Here is a 21,355-nt window from a genome sequence, read left to right as displayed (position 1 = left end):
ACGACCTGACAATTTCCACTGTGGCTCTGTCCCCCCCATCCTGTCAGCCAGCCCAGCCCCCTCACGCTGGCAGATGAATCCACCCAGAGCCCACTCCTAACAAGGAGGCGGGCATGTGCCTGGCTCCTGTCCCAAGACAACGCGGGCCGGTGGCTATGGTTTCCACCTGGTTCCCGCAGACCCGCCCTTTCCTGGTTCTTTCACCCACAAGTCTCCCTGGTGGAGGAGCGAACAAGAGATGCTTGAGAGGGAAAAAAAAACTGGAGAACAGAGTTGGGTGTTAGAAACTATACACCCGGCCCTGGAGTCACACACGCCTCAGCCCCACCACTTTCTCAGTGAGTTTATGCCAATGATCTTTACTATCCTCATCTGTGAAATGGGCCCGACCAGCACACCTCCCCTCCAAAGGCTGTCCTGCCGTCATTGTGTAAAGCTCTTCACGCGGGGCCTGGCACCCAGCAGGTGCTCAACTATGTTAGCACTTACTGGTTTAGAGGGTCAGCTGTTCCGGTTCACATTCCTTTAGCCTTTCGATGATGCTTACCGGGCTTTGCAGTAAAGCTGCTGCAACCCCCAGAGACACCTGCAGCCAAATCCCCTGACAAAGCTGTTAACCACGAGCTCTCCGGCTCTCCGGCGTCCTTTCCAGCAGCTGTAAAATTGGGGGAATTCACTTGAACCTGGCTGGCTAGTCCTAAGGAGGGATGGCTTCTAAAACCTGGCTCCGTGTCTGGCCCATTGTGGGGTATCGAGGATGACAGTTTCCATTTACAGAGGAAGACTGGGGCTGAGGGAGAAACAGCAAAGCTGAGGAATTCCTTGAAAATGCTCATTCTGGCCTATTTCACACCAGCTTGCTCTCCGCTATCAGTAAATGCACACGTCTGCAACGATCGATGCATACATTTATGTAAACTCCCTGACACCAGGGGCCAGGCTGTTTTACCAAACAGTGTCTGTGATGTCAGAGAAATGGAATCTCTCTCGAATGAGGTCTGTGCTGACATGGACAGGTGGCCCCTGTCCCGGGGCATCCCGAGAGGTGGGTCACCACCGTAAACCCTGAGGTGGCGGCGGCTTCCCTCACATCTCCCCCTGTTCTAGGAGGCACCTGCCTCCTGTTCCAACGTGGAATGGGGGGGGATGGCGTGGGATTCCGTACTTCCTCATTCACGCAGGCCGCTGGTACAATAATGTGATTGCCAAGGGCCTCCCCTGCCCCAGTCCCCCGCTGCCCCAGCCGCCCCAGCCGCCCCAGCTGCAGAATGCAAACATCTGCTGGCATCATTAAGGCGTTTCTATACGGTGGCGACCAGGGGCTGACCCTGTGACCATTTCCACCATTAGATCTGAATGACCTCAGCAGCGGGGCTGAAAGGCCGGGGTATTAATTCACAGAACCACAAGCTCAATTTAAGATTTAATTTGAGATAACGAAGAGCTACTGAAAGTGTATTCAAACTTCTAAGCATGCAATAAAAGGCCTTTCCCTGTTTTTCTAGTTGCATATGAGTCCCATATTTCTGTAACAGAATTTGTTCGCAAATTTACAAACAACATGCAAGCCCCCTTTCTCTTTTTCCACTTCCTTCTGCTTAATTGAGCCCCTTTATGATGTTCCTTTTTAGGATCCTCTGCCCCTTTCATTTCCTAATTTACAAATGGCTGCCTCTTAGGGATTATTTTTCCATTTCATTTCATCCTCGAAGAGAAAACAGGCTTCCTTAGGAATCTTCCCCAACATTCGGGTTCCCTTGGATTCCAGCTTAAAAATCCTAGGTGTCGGTTTAACAACGATGGTGTCTATAAAAAGCTTTGGCCTGCAAGGTAACTAACGCTCTAGGAGGGAAGGCCATCACAGGATCCCAAACCATATGCCACCCAGCTGGAAAACTGTGCTTCCTGGTTCTGGTCAACGTCTAGACTCTGAAGACTTTATTTCCAAAATATTTAAATTTTTGTTAGGAAATGGGGATTTTCAGTTGTTTTTTTTTTCCCCAGTTGTTTTTTTCTATTTGAAAATACCAAAGAGGCTTTTGTTTGTTTGTTTACTTTTATTTGTTTGCTTAATATTTAAAAATTGAGCTGAGGGGATCCCTGGGTGGCGCAGCGGTTTGGCGCCTGCCTTTGGCCCAGGGCGCGATCCTGGAGACCCGGGATCGAATCCCACATCGGGCTTCCGCTGCATGGAGCCTGCTTCTCCCTCTGCCTGTGTCTCTGCCTCTCTCTCTCTCTCTGTGACTATCATAAATAAATAAACATTAAAAAAAAATTTAAAAATTGAGCTGAACATAGGAATGGCATACTTTGGACTCAGAAGCCTGAATCTTCCCTGGTATTTGCTGAGCATCTATTTTGTGTCTGGCACTGTTCTGAGTACTTTCTTGGCCTTTTCTCAAAGGCTAAGTCCAGCTTCAGAAATACAGAGATTTGAGTTTAAATCCCACCAAACAACTTACCTCCTCAAGCCTCTCTTCCTCATCTGTGAAATGTCACACACCGTGGTGCTTCCTGAAGTCAACTTTGAAAACTATAAACATGTCAACAGATGAGTATAAAGTACCACTGGGCTCAGGGTCAACTGAGACTGACCCTGTGACACCTTTGGAGGTGAACAGCCCTCCTAGCAGCTGCACGACAAACATTCTGGTCACTGTTAAGACGACACAATGGGCAAAGGTGGGAAATGCAGCACTTCACAAACTTGCAATTCATTTGCTTTATTTGGCTTTGGGTTTTCAAAATAAAACGCCCTGGGATGGATGGGAGGGTGGAAGAAGGCTAAACTGGGTGACCTGGCTGGTTTGGCTGGCTTCCAACCCGGCCTCCATCGTGACTAGCTGGGTAACCTCAGGCGAGTTGGTCTGTGTGTCTGGGTCTCAGTTTCTCCACTTTTCTTATTCTTTTGCTCATCAGGTAGAGATGTGGCTCACCATAGGGGATGGCTGGGTAGATGTGAAACCGCAGTTCCTGACATGGAGAAGATGCCAAGTGAGAAAGGCTGAGAGAAATGACCCACACATGTGTAAGGAGGTGTAATGGGCTGAATAGTGTTCCCCCGAATTCATATTCGTTCACTGAGAACCTCAAAAAGTGACCTTATTTGGAAATAGAGTCTTTGTGGATATAATAAAGGATAGAGGCGAAATCATACTCGATTAGGATGGGTTCTAAATCTAATGACTGGTATCCTTATAAGAGACCAAAGGGAACACACGGGGACATGGAGATGAAGGTAATGTGAAGACAGAGGCAGAGATTGGAGGCAAGGATGCATCTGCACGTCAATGTTTCCGACAACGCAAGAAGCTAAGAGAGAGGCAAGAAACAGATTCTCACTCAGAGCTCCCTGGAAGGAATCAGTGCTGCTGGTTCCTTGATTTTGAACTTCTGGCCTCCTGAGCTACTAGAGTAAATTTCTATTTCTTGAAGTTGCCTCATCTGTTGTGATTTGTTATGGCAGCCCAAGGAAACTCAGACAGGCAGTGTGGTTAGTATTAAAACAGAATGCACTTTCCTGAGGAGAGGCTCACTATTTTTACTTTCACTGAGATTCTCAGCATATCTTGGGTGGGAGGTAACACTAATTTTGAGTTTGTTCCACTGATCCACAGAAAAACTGCCTGGATAGGTAGTCAGTGGTCAACTTTATTAATACAAAGGGGGCCAAGTAGAACTTCATAGATCACCAGTTTAGAAGATTTTAAGGATGGAAAAGTGAATTAGGTGTCCCCAAACAATACCCTTGGGTCTATCTGGCACCATCATTATTTCCAGCATGCTGATGGCACCACTTCCACTGGTCTTGGGCATGCGAAGTCTGTGGTGGCCAAAGCTTCAGCTCACATGTGGGAAAGAACATCCCTGTACTGCACAACTGGCTCTTTGGCCATTAAAACATACAGGCACCCACTGTGGTTCCTGCTCTATTTTGGCACGTGGGCTTAAGTGGCTGGGGGCTTCTCTTATGTCTTCTGTCTGCAGGGCCTGTATCTTTGTGCATCTGGAATGCCTAGTAGAGCACAAGTCCATAACAGATGCTCAGAGGTGTCCAAGGAATGATAAAGGTTGCAAATAAGAAAGAGATCATACTTGCTTTGTTTCCACCACATTATCACTCTAATTTTACAGATATTGATACTAAACTAAGAGCATAAGAGATTACTAGTCCTGGATGCAGACCCAGGGTTGAGTTCAAGTCTCACTGCTTCACAAGCCCTGAGCCCTGAATCGTCATCAGAGATGCCTCCAAGCTTCCCCTGAGGGATGAAAATGCTAGGGGCTTGTGGTCCTCAAGCACACAGAGGTCACTGAAGACATTTAGAGGCATTAATAAACAGCGGCTGACTGGACCGCTCACTACAACTTGCTTGCTGAGCTTGGCTCACTTTCCCCAGGACCCACAATGCTGAGGAGATGCTGGAAGGAGCTAAGCCCTGGGCTGGTGGGTGGGAGTGAGTGGGAATGCACAAGAGTAAATGCTTAGAGAGGGAATAATGAGCACTGTGGGACTGGGAGAGTGCTGCGTTCCTCACCCACTCCAATTTCCATGTAATTTCCCATATAAATTTCACAACAGCTCTCCATCCGAGCAGAGCACACTGAGGTTCCCGGAGATTAGGTGACTTGCCCAGGGACATTCAATTTAGGAACCAGAGTACAGCCCGGGCTTCCTGACTCCTGCTCTTATCCCATGCATTTAACCTACACTTTATACTCCCTCTTGCCATGCTAATGCATTTCTGCCAGATTCTCACTTAGACGTAAGCAAACTTTACAATTAAGATTGAATGGCTCCATTTCAGAGAAGTAGAAAATAAGGCCGCGCACAGTTAATGTGTTGGCTAGAAAGCTAGTTATGTAGTAAAGACAACACTCGAATCCAGGTGCGCCTTGTTCCAGGGCTTTCTAATATACTTCAAAGTCTGGATGGACCAGGGCTACAGAGCAGCTCACCCCAGTCCTACCCCAAAGAGGAGAGCTTTGTGTGCTGGAGGAGGTAATGGTGTGAGAGGGCCGAGGCAGGGCTGGAGTATCAAGTGGGTAGACACTGGTGTGTGGCCCAGATCTCCCTTCCAGGAAGGCCTAGGGCCTTCAGCTGTCAGCCCCTCCAGGACTGCCTCAACTGCACACAGAGTCACATCCTTCTTGGGGCAGCTGCCCAACAACTAGTCAAGGCAGGGTACAGAGGCCTCGCTAGGTTAGCCCAATGGTGGTTACCACTGTCATGGGCCCCTTTAGCACTGGAGCTCTCCACGAGGTCAGCTGAGACCCTCGTCCGGCTGCCTGTCAACTTGACTTTTTCCCAGTTTCATTCTACAGGCAGCGAGCCTAAAATGAAAAGTTCTGCATGATACGCTTCCCTTCAGAGTCGGCTCCCTGGAAAACTCAAGAAGGGTTCTCATTTCTAAAGAAAACTATCTAGTTTGATAAGAAGGCTTGGCCTGAGTGATTGGAACGTCCAGAGACCCTTTCTCACCGCAGCCAGAAGGTGAAGAATCGTGCCTCAGAGGGGCAGAGAGGGTTGGGGCCTGGGGAGCTCCTGCGAGTTTCAGAGGGAGCCAGGAGAAGACAGAGCTCGTCTGAGCATGGCCCATTTGCCTACACACCAAAGGCTCATCTCCGACGCCCACGAGTGCAGGACGTAACAGGGGCTAAACTTGAAATTCTTTGTTGACATAATTAGTGCTGGCACTAAGCAGGAGTTTTTGGAGCCAACTTGGCGTGGGTTCGTGAGTTTTGATTGGCAAATTTGAAGCAGAGTTCAGCCAAGTTCTATATCTATTTTGCACTGTGCCGTATGCGCAACTAAAGAAGCCAACTCTTCCGATAGATTTTCAGTTTTATGGTTGTTGGTAGCTGAAGATATTAGCTCTTTAAGTGGACAAACGCTTCTGGCAGCCCAGGCTACACTAGGACGAGGAGAAATGCCTTTGGGTTCCTCCGAAAATTAATGTAATAAGATGCATTAATCAGAATTCTATCAAGTCTACACACTTGGCCTGGGCTTAAGAGGCAATACTTTGAAATTGCAGTTGGCTAAGCTTCCCTATTCTTTGCAAATCAGAGTTTAAAAAAAAAAAATGGAGCAGAGCTAATGTTTAAGAAAGACTGGCAATGGGAAAAAGGTTTGAGCAACTTCTAATTCCTTAGCTCCACTAGGGGCTGCAGAGGGTTATGGACAGTTTGACTTTTGCATTTCCGCACCGTTACTGCAGGGTGGGATTGGGAACAGTTGGTTAGACCCCCAGCCAGCTCAGGACCCGTTTGGGCAGTGGCTTGGGCCCGAGTTATTTACTTGCTTGTTTTAGGCTAATAATAACTTACTTTGGGACTTGTGATGGAATCTTGGCTCTTTCTTGCCTTCAGATATTTGTAACCAGGTGATGAGAAATTTTGGAAGCTAAAACAGGTTACACACACGAGCACCTTGGCACCCATGACTTTTGACTTAAGGATTACCTTCTTGAAAACACTAAGCTACAAAATCAGAGCCAGTAACAGTTTCGTCTTAACGATCACATGCTTTTAGGTGACACCATACGTTTTAAAGTGACACAACAGTGCCCTGAACATTGTACTACATACAATTTGGTTGTACTTTTAATGTGATGCAGCTACATCTGTATTTACTATTATAGCTCAGTACCCAAGAGATGAATATTTTTAAAGACAAAAGGCCAGGGCTTTTGTGGAAACATTTCCCCCTTGTATCAAAAAAAAAAAAAAAAAAAGTGGCTCCTTCTTGTCTGGTAGACTTCAGTAATTGGCAGGATTTTGAGTAAGCTCTTTTAAGAGCCCTCTGTTTCTATTTTCACATTAAACACACTTGCAATATCTATTAAAAGCACAAATACTGAAGCACACACCAAGACTATCAATGAGCTTACATCTGGAGCCCTCGATCTATCAGGAGAAATGAAGTGAGTGTTCATATAGTTTTATTTCTCAGGGAATTCAGATGTTGGAAGAGAGGAGGGTACCTCTTGCTCTTGCCTCCTGGACCTGGCCAATGTCGCACATTTTACACCAATTCCATATCTGAGGGCTTATCGGAAGGGGTCAAGTTCAGGATTTGATTAAAACAACACATACTGGATTCTGCCTTCATCTCGAGGAGCATGAATCGCCTAGGCGATTCCACGGGGGAAAGGCAGGAGAGACACCAGATAGTTCTGTCATGTTCTGGCTGGGACCCCGTGGCCTAATAACTCTAGGATGGTTGTGCAATATCCCAGGAAGGACACACAAGGTCACCCAGGGGACTTGGGAACATCTACTTGGGAGACAGCCTCTGAGCCCTGAAGAGATCTTCAAAGTCATTCTCAAGGTTATGTCCAAGCATAGATGGGGCCAGCTGTGAGTGTGGACTTGTAGGCAGCCGAGCAGCAAGATGAGAGGTCTGCCGGCAACTGCCCTTGGCCGCACCCCAACAGTTGCACATTTAGCTCTTTAGCTCCTTTCCAGATTTTGTTAAAAGAACAGGAAAGAAGGATCAAAGCCCAGAGGAAGAAAATGAGCCATAACTCAGTGGAAGTCTTCTTTCACAGCTTCCCCGTTCCATAAATGTGTTTTGCATGGAAGTGTATGTGTTGGGCAAGAAGAGGGCTGTGGTCTGAGATTTTACACCCTACCCATGGGTCGGGGTCTTGGCAAGATACAGATGGCACACTCAGATGGGTAATCTGAGGAGTATTTAATAAAGGCGCTCTTGGCCATGATCAGTGCAGGGTGCAGAGAAGCAGTGAGGTGCTGTGTAGTGACCTGGGGTTAGTAACAGAAGGAAGAGCTCCCTGCCCTTGCCAGCTGAACAGAGGGAACCTGCTACAGAAGAAGGCTGGTCCACACATACCCTGCAGGGAGCAAGCCTGGGGACTGAATGGCATCACCCTGGTTTGTTCTGAATTCCTGTGGGTAAATGCCCATCACTGGTAAATCCAACCCGAGCATGAGAGACCAACAGAGCCCGGTGAGGTTAGCCTCCCAGGACACTGGGGCAGGGTAGGAGGGACCTAGTGGGCTGATGATAATTAGCGCACAAACCGTACTCTAGAGGGGCTTAAGGGGCCCCTATTGTCAAAGCAAATGAGAGGTCAAATACCCACGTTTCCCTAATTTCAAGCAGGAGAACTTGGCTAGAATGGTTATACAGTTGACCCTTGAACAACACATGGGGTTGGAGAGCACCAAACACACCCCACTCCTGCTGCAGTTGAAACTTTTTTGAGTCCCTCAAAACTTAACTACTTAATATCATACTGTTGACCACAAAACCTTACTGGTAACATAAGCAGTTAACACATATTTTGTACATGTATTGTATACTGTATTCTTACAATAAAGGAAGCTAGAGAGAAGAAAATGTTATCAAGAAAATCACAAGGAAGAGAAAATACATTTTCAGGACTGTGCTGTATTTATCAAAAAATTCTGGGCAACAGTGGACCCACACAGTTTAAACCTGAGTTGTTCAGGGGTCAACTGTATATCAGCATGCCATGTCAGGTGTTACCTAAACATACAATTTTCTTCCCAGAAAGATCTCACTTGGAAATCCCTAGCCTAGATGTGCTCTCTGGTTTCCTCCAGGTCTGCTGTGCTGGATCTCATAGGAAGAATTGGATGTATAATCCACAGAGTGCATGTCTCAAAATCGTGTAGGTTAGCAAAGAGCACTGCCATCTTCCACCCAACCCATGGCTACAGTGCGTTCTGTTTTGTATGTACGTGGGAAAGCCAACATCTTGAAGTAGAGGTTTATTTTAATTTTTTTCAAGAGAGGTCATGTCTTGGTAGTTTTAATAGACAGTGGGACCTATGGGATCTAAAGATTAGAGAAAAAAAGGATAGTTTTTAAACACCGCCTCATCGAATTAACATGGAAAAATACATATTCATTTTAAGATTTCTAGGGGGAAAGGAGGTATTTCAACAGGAAGATAAAACGGAGGAAAAGGGGCAGTGGAAATCAAACTCCACAAAGATGAAAAATTATTGTCTTAAAGACACACAAAATGAAGGCCCTTTTTTTTTTTTTTTTTTGCTTAACTTCTCTAGGAGAAAGAGCCAGAAAGGCTTCCCAGTAACTGGTTCCATTGGCTGGCAGGAGTGGGTCCAGCTAAGCTCGGCTAACTCTTGCGATGGTGCTCTGTTGGGCATAGACACCTTAAGCTAGTGTGCCCAGAGGTGTTATCAAGTGCGGATATTCCATCAGGAAGAGAAAAGGAAAACTCACCAAAGAAAACAAGTACCTAAGCCAAGGGAGATCTAATATAATCTGCAGATTGGGGGGTGGGGCAGGCCAGCCTGGGAAAGGTTGGAATTGGGGCCCTGCCTTTTCTAATATAGATTAATGACTTGCTCAGGCTAGCAGCTACAAACTTGCCAAATGTGCTGACCACCTGAAATTAGCAAAGGTGGTGGCCACGGAAGGAAGGGAGAAAAGAAAATGAGGGGAGCCTAAATGTGCCTCACTCATCCTGGCCTGACATATGACAAACGAAATTAATGGCGACAAAGACAGAGCAACAAGTGTTAGGTAGGAGAAAACAAACACCAAATGAATATGATTGATCTCAAAGAGGCCTTCTGTTGTTGTTGATAAGACCTTGGGATTACAACAGACACAGGTGCTCACACAGCAAGCTCCACACAGTGCTGCTACTCACAGACGCACACTGCAAAGCCAGGCACAGCAGAATAACAGGGGCATAATTGTATCGCTTTTAAACAGGACAAAATGCACATCCCCAGAAATTAGACTAGATTATCCTGGACTGGGGCAAAACTCAGCTCAAGTATCTCACTCTGTTCTGGTGACCACCTTATAAAAATATTATTAATCTAACACTTGAAAGGTATTAGGAAAAGCTCGGACGCTGGTTCTCAGACTTGAAAGTCTGAGTGTTCATAAAAGGGCTGTGTACATATAGTTTAGGAGGCAAGAAAAAAAGAAAGGAAAAAAATTCAATGAAAATTATTCAGGGCTTGAAATAGCTATGTGAAGTGGATGACCCTATGTCAGCAAAATAGCAAAAATCAGAAGCAATGTTAAAGGTAAATCTGAGCAGCTGAATATTTTTTTCTAGAAAAAAACCCTCAAAAACCTAAATATAAACTAATTATGGGGGGAGATGTGTATATAAATTGCAACAATAACAAAAAAGTGAGCAAAAACAAGTATCTCTGTATTCTCCTCTAACATAATAGAAACAATAGAATTTTGCATAAATTTAAAAGGAAACAAAAAATGTAAAAGGAATTAAAATGGAAAGAAAGAAGGAAAGGTGGCAGATGGAGTGAACACACACGATGACAGTCTCTAAATGGCACTCTAAGATCACGTATATACTAATAAATATGTTTCCGAAAAGTGGAAAATCCAGCTCACAGAGTCTGTGGATCAGGAGAGCGTAGAAGATCATGAGTTAATTGACAATTTTGGAATTCTTTAAGAAGATTTACATATTTGTGTATGTTCTGAGTATGTGTGGACACATAGATACGCCCCAACTCAGGGGCATCACAGAGCACTAATTTTCCCAGATTGCGAATTACTGAAGTCCCTCTAGCCTTATTTAATTGGCTGTCCCCGTGCATTCCATCGCAGGTCAGAAGAGAAGCTGAATCTTCCCCCTTAGCTCACTACTTGCCCATCCTTTTCTTTGCTGTTCTCTGAAATACAGTAGAAATTACTGAAAAATCAGAGAGGGCTCCTGAAGGGTCTTAAGTTTACCAGACATGCTTCAGGCATCGGAAGCCTGTGCTGTGCCTGTGATATTTTCTGTGTCTGCATGTCCACGCAGCATTACTGTCTCCTCTGGCATTATGACAAAATGACGGAGCACTTGTCTTTTTGGATCTTGTGCTGTCATTTGTCTTTTTCTATGGAGTTTTTCTTTTTTTCTTCCTGCATAAGATGATTTGTCTCCGAAAAGAAAAGTCTTAATATAGTTATTCCTTCAGAGGAGAGCAAATCTAGTTTATTTCCCCGCCTTCTTCCACACTTGATATTATGGCCCACCTGGGTTGAGATTAGGCAGGTCTGACAATTAGAACCGAATGTCCTGTTCAGCAGACACGCGTGCTCGGAAGAATTGGCTGAAGGGACAATTCTCCACTGCTGCAGAGCCTGCCGAGGCAATTGTGGCAGCTCTGAAAGACACTTTAATCACTTGTTGACTGATTTTGCTAACAAACATGCCTCCAAGAGTCCCAGGTGACACAATGGGTTCCCTGATACTTTCTGGGGATGTTTTCTATGCCAGCATGTCATGTTTGATGGCTTATTATGAACTGTCAAGAGTGTTGCCATTCTCTTATGTGGGAAACAATGGTGGCTATTTGGGGGCACATAAATATATCAGCTTATCGTATGTGGCGGGGCACCTGACTGATTGAAGCTATGTTCCGCTAGGAATTTCTCGAGGATCTCAGCATACTTTTGAAAACAGGGCAGTGAGTCCCCACAGCTCTAAAAGAGAGTATCAAAAGACCTCCTATTACAACAGTGTTGGGGCTGCTCCTCCTGATGCTCTCAAGTCACTGGTTAAGGGCTTTGGAGATTTGCATAAGGGGCTGAGAGATTATCTGGAAGCAAAGGAAATGAGATCTCAACTCTTTCCCTCTGGAGGATCCCTGTTCTTAATGCTTCTCTAGTGCTAGGGATTTGCTAGACAAACAGGATACCAAGGGTCCCCAAGGAAGAACATGCCTGGAGGGAAGTGAGTGTGGACTGCTGACCCAGGGGAAGAGGTCACATTTACATGCATGTGTGATTGAGCTATCCCATGTGGTGGCTATCCCTTGGGAACAGCTACCCAAGAGCTTTACAAGAGCTCCTGTGTGGATACATAAAAGGCGACATCATCTCCCCTTTCTTTCTTCCTTTCCAACTAAAGTTTAAGAAACTCATCACACTCACAAGAACAAATGAAACCAAGGCAGCCTGTTGCAGATCCATTTATTCCCTTACTGGAAGGCATGCGGAAACAGAATTTTTGTGTCCTAGGTTAAATCTCTGAAATTTGGGACACCTAGGTGGCTCAGCGGTTGAGCATCTGCCTTTGGCTCAGGGCATGATCCTGGAGTCCTGGGATTGAGTCCCACATCGGGCTTCCTGCATGGAGCCTGTTTCTCCCTCCCTATGTTTCTGCCTCTCTCTGTCTCTCATGAATAATAAATAATAATAAATGAAATCTATAAAAAAAATAAATCTCTGAAATTCTTTTAAAAATGATGGGAAGAATGAAAGAAAAGAGGCACCAAAGAGAAAAGCTGGCCTTCTACCTACTAGGGGCAAAGTAGAAGGTGGAGAAGGGCAGTGGCAGGAGGCACAGAGTAGCAGGGGTGGAGGGATGGGCTTCAGTTATTAGCCTGAAAGTTAAGAATAGATTATCTTAGTTGTACCTGCTGGGAAAGCAAATTATATCAAATACAATAAAAATACTTTCATTTAAAAAATTATATTTTTTAGGGTACCCGGCTGGCTCAGTTGGTAGAGCATCTTGATCTCGGGGTTGTGAATTTGAGCCTCACACTGGGTATAGAGATTATCTAAAAATTTTAAAACATCTTTAAAAACTGTTTTCCTCCCCAGACTACCATGGTGGGTTTTTGTTTTTATTTTGTTTTTGTTTGTTTAGATCTCCCTTGGCTTTGCTTTGATTTCTGTATCCCCACTTTACTTCCTCCAAAATTTCTAAAAACATTCTGCTCTGAGATTCATTCCAAGTAATAGGATACATGGTCTAAAGCAAACCATCCAGGAGAAGCATTTGTACGTACATCCAGGAGAAGCATTTTCTCTGAAAAGGGAGCAGGGCAGTAGGGAATGGAGAGAACTTGCTCTCTCCATTCGGAACACCATGTATCCTTAGTGCTTCATGGCATCCGTAGCTCATTAGCTACAGTTAGTATGAATCCTGTGACCTGTGGGGCCATAAAAGTCCTCATAATAATTCATCAGATCCTGAGAGTTCCCCTAAGTACATTCAGATCAAGTGCATGACATTTCCCCCTAATGGTGGCATTGGCTAATGGCCTAACAGAATTTAGATGGCTCCACCAAGTCATGCAATTATATTACGTAAGTTCAAACCAGTGGCTATCGTTGGGGTTGATGGGTGGACTCGGAATAGCAGTTTAGACTAGTGGTCAAGACCATACATAGGGCCTTGTGAAAATTAAACTCTTGGAACATCAGTTTAGTCATCTTTCAAGTAGGGACATTAGTACTGACTGCTTCGGTCTGGTGTGAGGATTCTATGGTATAAATGTTTGACTCGGTTAGTTAGGAAATTAGAGTGCTGGCTTATTTTTCTGTCGGAGACTCTATTTAAATTTATGATGCACTGAAGAAGGAACCTCTGCTCCCCACATCCATGAATAGACTTGTCTCCTTTCCCCAGTGGTTGCACACTTTCCTATTATGAGAACACCTGTAATGACATCAGAAATTTAGACACCCACACTCTTTGTAGCCATTGCTTGTGTAAATACATAATGATCAAGTACTACTATGCATTCAGTAACACTGTAAAAGGATTTCTCTTTACACATCACAATAGCATTTTCCCACATCTGAAAACCATTGGCGGGCAGCCCGGGTGACTCAGTGGTTTAGAGTAGCCTTCAGCCCAGGGTGTGATCCTGGAGACCCGGGATCGAGTTCCACGTCAGGCTCCCTGCATGGAGCCTGTTTCTCCCTCTGCCTATGTCTCTGTCTCTGTCTCTCTCTCTGTGAATCTCTCATGAATAAATAAAATCTTAAAAAAAAAAAAAAAAGAAAACCATTGGCATCTACATAAAGGCCTATTATTTATTCCATCTAGAATACCATACTAACAGTACATAGATTTAAAGAAACCATAGAGTAACTCCACAGTCAGAAAGGTGAAGCATTGCTCTTAAGGAAGATTGCAGGTCTGGACTCCTTGAGGGTGTCAGAGGAGGAGGACATGGAAAGCCTGGCAGAGGACAGAACACTGATGCTGAATGTCATGGGTGCTAAGAAGGTGGTGGGGTGAGGGTGGGGGAAATGTTGCTGTACGGAATTCAATCAGTTGGGCCATGCCCTAGAAGGTTCTTCATATAAGGGAAGAGGATACCTTTGGGCATCAGGACTTTCGAGAAGATGGAACATTTGAGCTGGTTGGCTTTAATCTGAATGAAGATGGGGGCAGGGGAGTGGAGACCCAACCTGCAGGCAGTGCTGCCCAATTAAACTTTTGCAATGATGAAAATGTTCTGTAATGTGCTTTCCAATATGGTAGCCATGGGCAGCTACTGAATACTTGAAATGTGGTATGATGGGAGTAGCGACTTTTAAAAAAATCATGTAATTTAAATTCATTTAATTTCAAATAACTACATGTGACTATTAGCTACCATATTAGACAGCACTGCTCTAAAGCTGGCTCAGGCCTGTTTGAAGAGATCCTGATTATACAATAGTAAGTAGTTTTCTCTTTCTAAGAATCAGCTAATGGTTGATAAAGGCTGGAACCTTTCAACCTAAGGAAATATGTCTTTCTGGAAGCCATAAAATGCTCCTAGGTGAAATTGAGTTGCTTTATCCCATGGCGTCCTGCTTTTGCCACATTGGAATCAAGTTTTAGCCACTGTTATTAATTAGAAACAGGGTAGAAGCAAAAACATTTAAAATAAACCCGAGCCCTGGATGTTAAAGCTGTCATTTTTTACATGGCCTCATGATTCAACGATTAATGGACCTTAAAACAATCATAAAACACCAAGGCCCTTGCTCAAGCTTAGAAGAACAAGAATAGCTTTACTTCTGCTCTGGTCTTCTTGTTTTAAATTCATTGGGTGTCACCAAGCTCTGTAAACACTTTTAAGTATTTTGACATTGTGGTATGAGATGCTGTTAATCTGTTTCCTCCCTGACCTTCATTGGCCAGCAGCATGTTGCGACTCAGAGGAAATTCATGAAAAACAGCAAGGATGTACTCAGTGACATAGATTAGGACACAATAAAACTAAATAATGGCTATAATATACAGATTCTGATTCAATAAACTAACTCACCGAAGATTTATTGAGCATCCAGTCTGTACCAGGCACTCAGTGGACACTTGCCCACATGACATGTTTTATTTGTACAATCCTCAGCACAAACACATGGGACCAGCATCAGTGTCCCCATTTTACAGATGAGCACACTGAGGTCCAGTCATGCAGTTAGTGATGGGCAGAAGCAAGATTCAAAAATCACGTTTTCTGACTCTTAAATGGCATTTCTTTTTCTAGCGTGCCACTTTAGGATATTAACATTTTGCTTATAATCTGTGGCAGACTGTATTTTTCAAAAGTGGCCATGGCACTATCTCTAGTCCCACTTGCCCCTCCAGAACCCTCCCATTGCCCCATCAAGAGGCCCCATTTCCTCTCCCTGTAGACCTGAGAAGCCCTGTGCGATCACTAGCACAAAGAGAATGCAGAAAAACCAATGCTATGTGACCTCCCTGGCTAGGTCGTAAAGGGCAACGCAGAGTCAGTGTGGCTCTCCCTCGGGAAATTGACTCTGGAACCCAGCTGCCATATTGTGAGGAACACTAAATGCCACGGAGACAACGTGTGAGTGTTCCAGACGACGGTCAGGGTCAACCCCAGGCTGATCCGTGAACAATGCTCAGATGATCCCCTACTCCTACTCCTGGTTTATAAACTGCCTCAGCTGATGCTGACTTGAGCAGAGACAAGCTGTTTCTTCCAGCCCTGCCGAAACCACAGATTCATGAACAACATAAATGCTGTCATTTTAAACCACTAAGTTTTGGTGTGGTTTGTTACGCAACAATAGTCACTGGAACATGGTCAAACTTTAATCAAACTCTACAGAAGAGGCAAATGCTTTAATTCCCTCATCAAAGACATGCAATGGCTAGATAATGTGTTCCCATGAAAGAAATCCTGAGAGGAAAAAGATAAAGGCTTGGCTATGGAGAGACACTAAGAATTTGGAAGGCTTATTATACTGGGGAATTGAATGGAACATTTGAAGGAAAAGAAAACAGAAGGCCTAATGAATATACCAGAAAGTTTAGATTTATGGGATTGTACATTTATTGCTTTGACTGCTAAGATCTATCAAGAGCCTCGAGTGGCTGCGGAGTCATTTCCGAGTTTGGCTCTCAAAGAGTTTGTGGCTTAAGTAGATCTTCTACTTCTGTCTCTTGGGGATATGGGATGGCACTGGGTTTATTCTAGAATGTTCAGAAGATGGGAATAACGTTGCCAGGCTGCTCAAAAGGGGACCCCACACAGGGAACCTGACAAGGCAGGAGAACATCTTACTTCTCGTATTCACAAATCCTGGCAGGGTCCCTGACATTTTTAGAGGATTTGAAAGAAAAACTGGATGTCCTTATCGAGACATGGTCATACAAACAGTTAAAGGAGGTTGGTAAAGCATGACGGTGACTTCTATTTGACACTTACATGCTTCACACCAAAGTGTGAGGTTATTTATGTCTTAGCAATGAATCACCTCAAATCCAACATGGAACTCCCCACTTTCTATACCTTCAAGGTGGCTCCTACCTGTGTTTGACTGTTCAAAGGTGCTGGCTAACTAATCAGGCCCCCCTCAAACACATTTTTCCTTTCTCAGTTAAGATTCCTTTGCCTATCTTAAAAATTTTACAGTCTCTTTCTTAAACTTTGATGTTTTGGTAGTAATATTCTTAACGTCCATTTATATGACCATATACATACATACAGCTTTATCTTTAAGATGAGTCACAAATTTCAGGAGAAAGAGACATTTGGTATGAGCTTCCCAAATAGAGATGAAAACCACCCATAGTTATCAGGAGCAATATCTAAATTTTTCAGGAGCTGTTACTTCTGAAGAAATTTAGATTAATTGGACGGCTTTTAAAACCTGTAATGCTGCCACGGTTACGTCCTTAGAATTACAGAATGCCTTAGGTATAAACAGGATTTTTTTTTTCTTTTTATTGATGGCTGTGAATTTTCTGTGCACACCTGTACTATCAAGGTAACTTTTGCTATAAACAGCATTTTTAAATTATCACATAAAAAACTATCAAGCACTAAATTAGAAAAAAACAGAAATTCGAAAGTGATAGTTAAATTTATGAAGCAGTTCTGCTACACTCAAAGGCTCATTGCTTGACATGTAAAAAATTTTGAGCTGCGTGTAAGGCCTGAGTATGAATTTGTCTCCAGTGGGGGAACCACAACCCACACCAGGCTCCAAATGAGAGCCACATGCAGAACATATGCGCTTTGGATGTGCGCTTGTTTGCATGACTAATGGTGATAATATTAAAAGTCTTTTCTCATCATTTCAATTCTTTCATTTTTTTTTTTTTATTTGGCTGAGTGCCTTTTTTGCTACCTCCAAGAGCTGTTAATTTTGCTCGCTGCCGAGCAAAAGTCAAAGTCAGAGTCTAAACAGCTTGTAATGAGTTTTCAATGGCCCATCTCAATGAAATTGAGGGCAAAGACCAGCCGGCTCAGGCAATGTCAGCCCTCGGAATTTATTAGTGAGGGTGAGTAGTGTTGGGGGGAAGGCGCAGAGGAGGTACAGAAATTCCTGACTCTCCGAGAAGAGACCAGCCCTTATTAAAAAGCGGTGACAGCAGACTGTTCCAGGCAGGACACACAGTATCCGACCCATCTGCTGTCCTCCACTGTTGCAGGGTCTCTCTTGTTTGGGGAATGAAGGAGAGAAAAGTCTCTTGTAAGAAAGAAGGGTTTCCATCTCACTGTGCATGCGGCTATGCCTACCTCTTGTGTCCATCACTCCCTAAAGAAGGAGGGGCTCCTCCCTTTGTCCAGATTCTCCTCCACATACCACCTGTCCACATGTGCGTGCACACACATGTACCCACGCACGCACGCACCTCAATCTGTTAATGGTGATTTTGGCAAAGCGGGGCAGTATTCAATTTTCGAGTGCTGATTTTTATTTGTTCAATTCTGTTTGAATTTCTCCATCATACATGTTTCCGACAGATCCCTTATGATTCTACTTCCAGGAATATCCTTTAAAACCACACAATGCTTTTGTGCACAAGTGCAAAATCTCCATATAAAACAGAATTCTGCATGAGCCTGACAAATAAATTCTACACTTGAGAGCAGAGATCAACTTGACAATAGCTTCTCTGGCCACAAGAAATGTACCGTAAAGCCACTAAAATAATACACTTGAGCAAGGTGGTGGTTTGAGGGGGTAAAAAAGGTCTTATTTCTGCATAGCCACACATTTTTATGTTAGGAGGGAGCTGGGAGTATGTGCTAAGGCTGACATATCCTGTGAGTGAAATTAATTGGGACTGTTAGATATTCTAAGACGAATTTTATAGAATTAATCTATATTAATTGATGCTAATTTTATTGATTGGTATTAATATTAAATTGATTGATATTGATATTAAGTTGTTAGGAAATTATGATTGATATTTCTACTGAATTATATTTTGATGCTAGTACTGATATTAAATTATAATCGATTCCCATATATTTTCTATGGAGCACCTACTGCATGCCAGCCCCAGGGCGAGGCACCAGGATCACCATGGCAAGCCTGGTGACAGAGGTTAGCTCATCTTTCTCACCTCTGATTCATTTCTTCAAGTATTTGTCATCCATTGATTCAGTCACTCCATCATTACAGTCATAGAAGTCCACGAAGTATGTGCAAAGAACAAAGCTACGGATTAGCTTCGGGGTGGGGGTGGGGTGCATGGTCTCCATCATCAACCAACTTAGACTCTAGTGGTGCAGAACAAGATTTCTAGAATTCCTGATTAACACAGTGGATTTCCAAAGCCTCCTACAAGCTACTAACTTGCTGTTTATTTAAACAGACCTGTTTTCACAGTATTCAACTTATTCCTTTCACTTGTCCATGTGCATTCACAGAACTGTCCCTCAGTCTCTTTGCACCAGCTCATGCTCCTTCCCATAAAGGGAAGGGAAACTTAATATACCTTTAATACCTTAATATAAAATACTCAGTCTGTATAAGAATGGGTCTGTATGCATTCAACAAACAGGGAAAAAAAGGAAAAGAAGAAAGAAAGAAAGAAAGAAAGAAGAAAGAAAGAAAAAGAAAGAAAGAAAGAAAGAAAGAAAGAAAGAAAGAAAGAAAGAAAGAAAGAAAGAAAAGAAAGAGAAAGAAAGAAAGTCAAACTTTGCATTTCATATAGCAGTATATTTAAAATGCATGTATGATCCAAGAGTGAGAATTACTCACAGGCGCATCCATAGTCATTTTCACAATGACAATCATGCTAATAACAATAACATTAAGAAGAGGCAGCGGCAGAAGCAATTACTCTGTGCCAGACTTTGTGATAGGCTGCGTACATGCATTATCTCATTAAATTCTCATTTAACCTGCAAGTCAGGTACTATTTTTATCCCATTTTGCTGATAAAAGGTTGACAGAGGTTAAGTGATTTCCCCCAAATCACAAAACCAGTGCATTTCAGATCAGGGGAATCTGACTTCAAAAATCTATGAAATAACAAAACCCTTGCTTAGATCATAAAGACGACCCAGCTTTAGTCTTTGAATTGAAAATTGAAAAGTCCTTTTGTCTGAAAGGGAAATGTACTTGATCCATATGCACTAAGGACAGGGGCTAAGGGTGTTTGCATGAGCTTGGAAGAGGTCTCTATCCAAAACTCACCGCCACCAACTTTGAAACTCTTTGTTCAGAAACAAAGTGAAGGGGAACAACCCTCCCCCGACACACACACACACACACACACACACACAGTACTGGATTCCTTACCAACTTCAACTGCATCCCGATGATAGGGGGATAAATATCCTTACTGGGAGTTAAAATGCCAATAGTTCTTGAAGAATAAGAATGAGGGGGAATTACATACCCAATTACCCTGAAAACTCCACCATGGAAGAAAGAAACTATTACATGGGTAATATTCATGCCTACAAATGTTGGATTTTATAAAACTTCCCTAATGCAGCCTGCTGCTTAATGTTTTATATTGGGGAACACCTCGCCACAACTTATAAACGCCAGCTTATTTGTTGACTAAAAGAATGAGCCAAGTGAGTGCAGAGGAGAAAATGTAATCTAGAAAGAAGTGTGCTACGGTTTCAACAAGCCTAATACAGACTAGACACACCGACCATAGCCAACCAAGTGTTCGGGTTTTTGAACAATTCTCTCATTCTGAAAAGTGATCTGAAATTAGGAGAGCTTCCACATGGACCCCCTCAAATATCTGCAGTTTAATCTTTGTGGTGTCTAGCTTCCCCATTGGTCGTCAGCTGATGCTGTGAACCTTTTAGCAAAGGAAGTGAATGACAAATCCTATCAGTGAGGACAGTCTCAGCCTGGCGATGCCTGTCAAGGGCTAATTCAGATCTCCCACGCTTACCCCGGTTCCCCAGCCCTCCAGATTCTTAGGAGAAGGAAGGAGCTGAGAGCAACACCTTCTTCTGGGTGATTCTCACACCCAGTGTATAGAGGGTCCTACAGAAAAATAATCTGCACACATCACATTGCTCCATCTGCTCACCCCTTCCCTGCAAAATCTCAGTGCAACATATTTGGCTTTGTGCTGAAAGCACATGGCATGCATTTATGGGAAACCTGGCCCTTCCCTGGCATTCCTCTGAAATACTGTGGCTGAAAAGTACGACTTTTTTTTTTTTTTTTTTTTTTTGCCACGGAACAGTGAACATTTATACAATCATTAAAATCGCATCTACCACCATATTTTTTCTCCTTCTCAGTTTTAATACATTTTTATAATTGCATTGAAGATATTCTAACCCTGTTTTTAGTGCAAAGATAAAATTTATGAACCGTGACAAACGTATCATCTCAGAGCCAACCCAAAGGATAACAATGTGTGTGGTGAAACCCGAGTGTTAGCTCCCTTCTGCCCATCTTAATGGGGTGGGAGAGAAAAAGAGTTCATCCGAACCCCAATCCTCAAATTCCAGACGTGAGAGACGTTCCCAGCTCATGCCCTCGAGCCAGGACAAATCTCAAGGAAAAGTATTTATTCGCATGAATTTTTTTCTAAAGTTAACAGATGTATTTGGAACTACGATTAATGCGTATTTTTAGTTTTTTATGCTGAGTATGATTTCTGCAGAATCTGTCAACACAACCAAAGGTATCTAACTGCATTTGTTCTCAGAATGACTCACCCACTTCCCCCTTTATCTTTTTCCATGTTTCCTTTAAAGTGTGTTCTTGCAGGGCAGGATGAGAAGGGGCCACATGGGGAGCAGAAAGGACAGCAAGTGAGTGCCAGAGAAAGCGGGGGGTCAGAGTTCAGCTGGGCCATCAGGGAGCGGGGTGACCTTG

General features: G+C 43.6%; 1 protein-coding gene across 5 annotated transcripts in view; it reads right to left on the bottom strand.

The window, feature by feature from the left end:
* Positions 1-21,355, bottom strand: part of WWOX (WW domain containing oxidoreductase) — a 946,355-nt gene that overhangs the window by 341,959 nt on the left and 583,041 nt on the right. The window contains exon 9 of one of the 5 annotated variants that reach the window (XM_072819208.1): positions 2,835-2,973. The exons of the other annotated variants lie outside the window; for them this stretch is intronic. Within the exon in view, the coding sequence (XP_072675309.1) occupies positions 2,854-2,973 (120 nt within the window). The 3' untranslated portion in view covers positions 2,835-2,853. Of the gene's footprint in view, positions 1-2,834; positions 2,974-21,355 lie in introns of those variants that run through there. 5 annotated transcript variants of the gene reach the window in all.

This window comes from Canis lupus, chromosome 3 (assembly GCF_048164855.1).
Source record: "Canis lupus baileyi chromosome 3, mCanLup2.hap1, whole genome shotgun sequence".
NCBI classification, from domain to species: Eukaryota; Metazoa; Chordata; class Mammalia; order Carnivora; family Canidae; genus Canis; species Canis lupus.
This window is presented reverse-complemented; position numbering and strand designations above follow the sequence as displayed.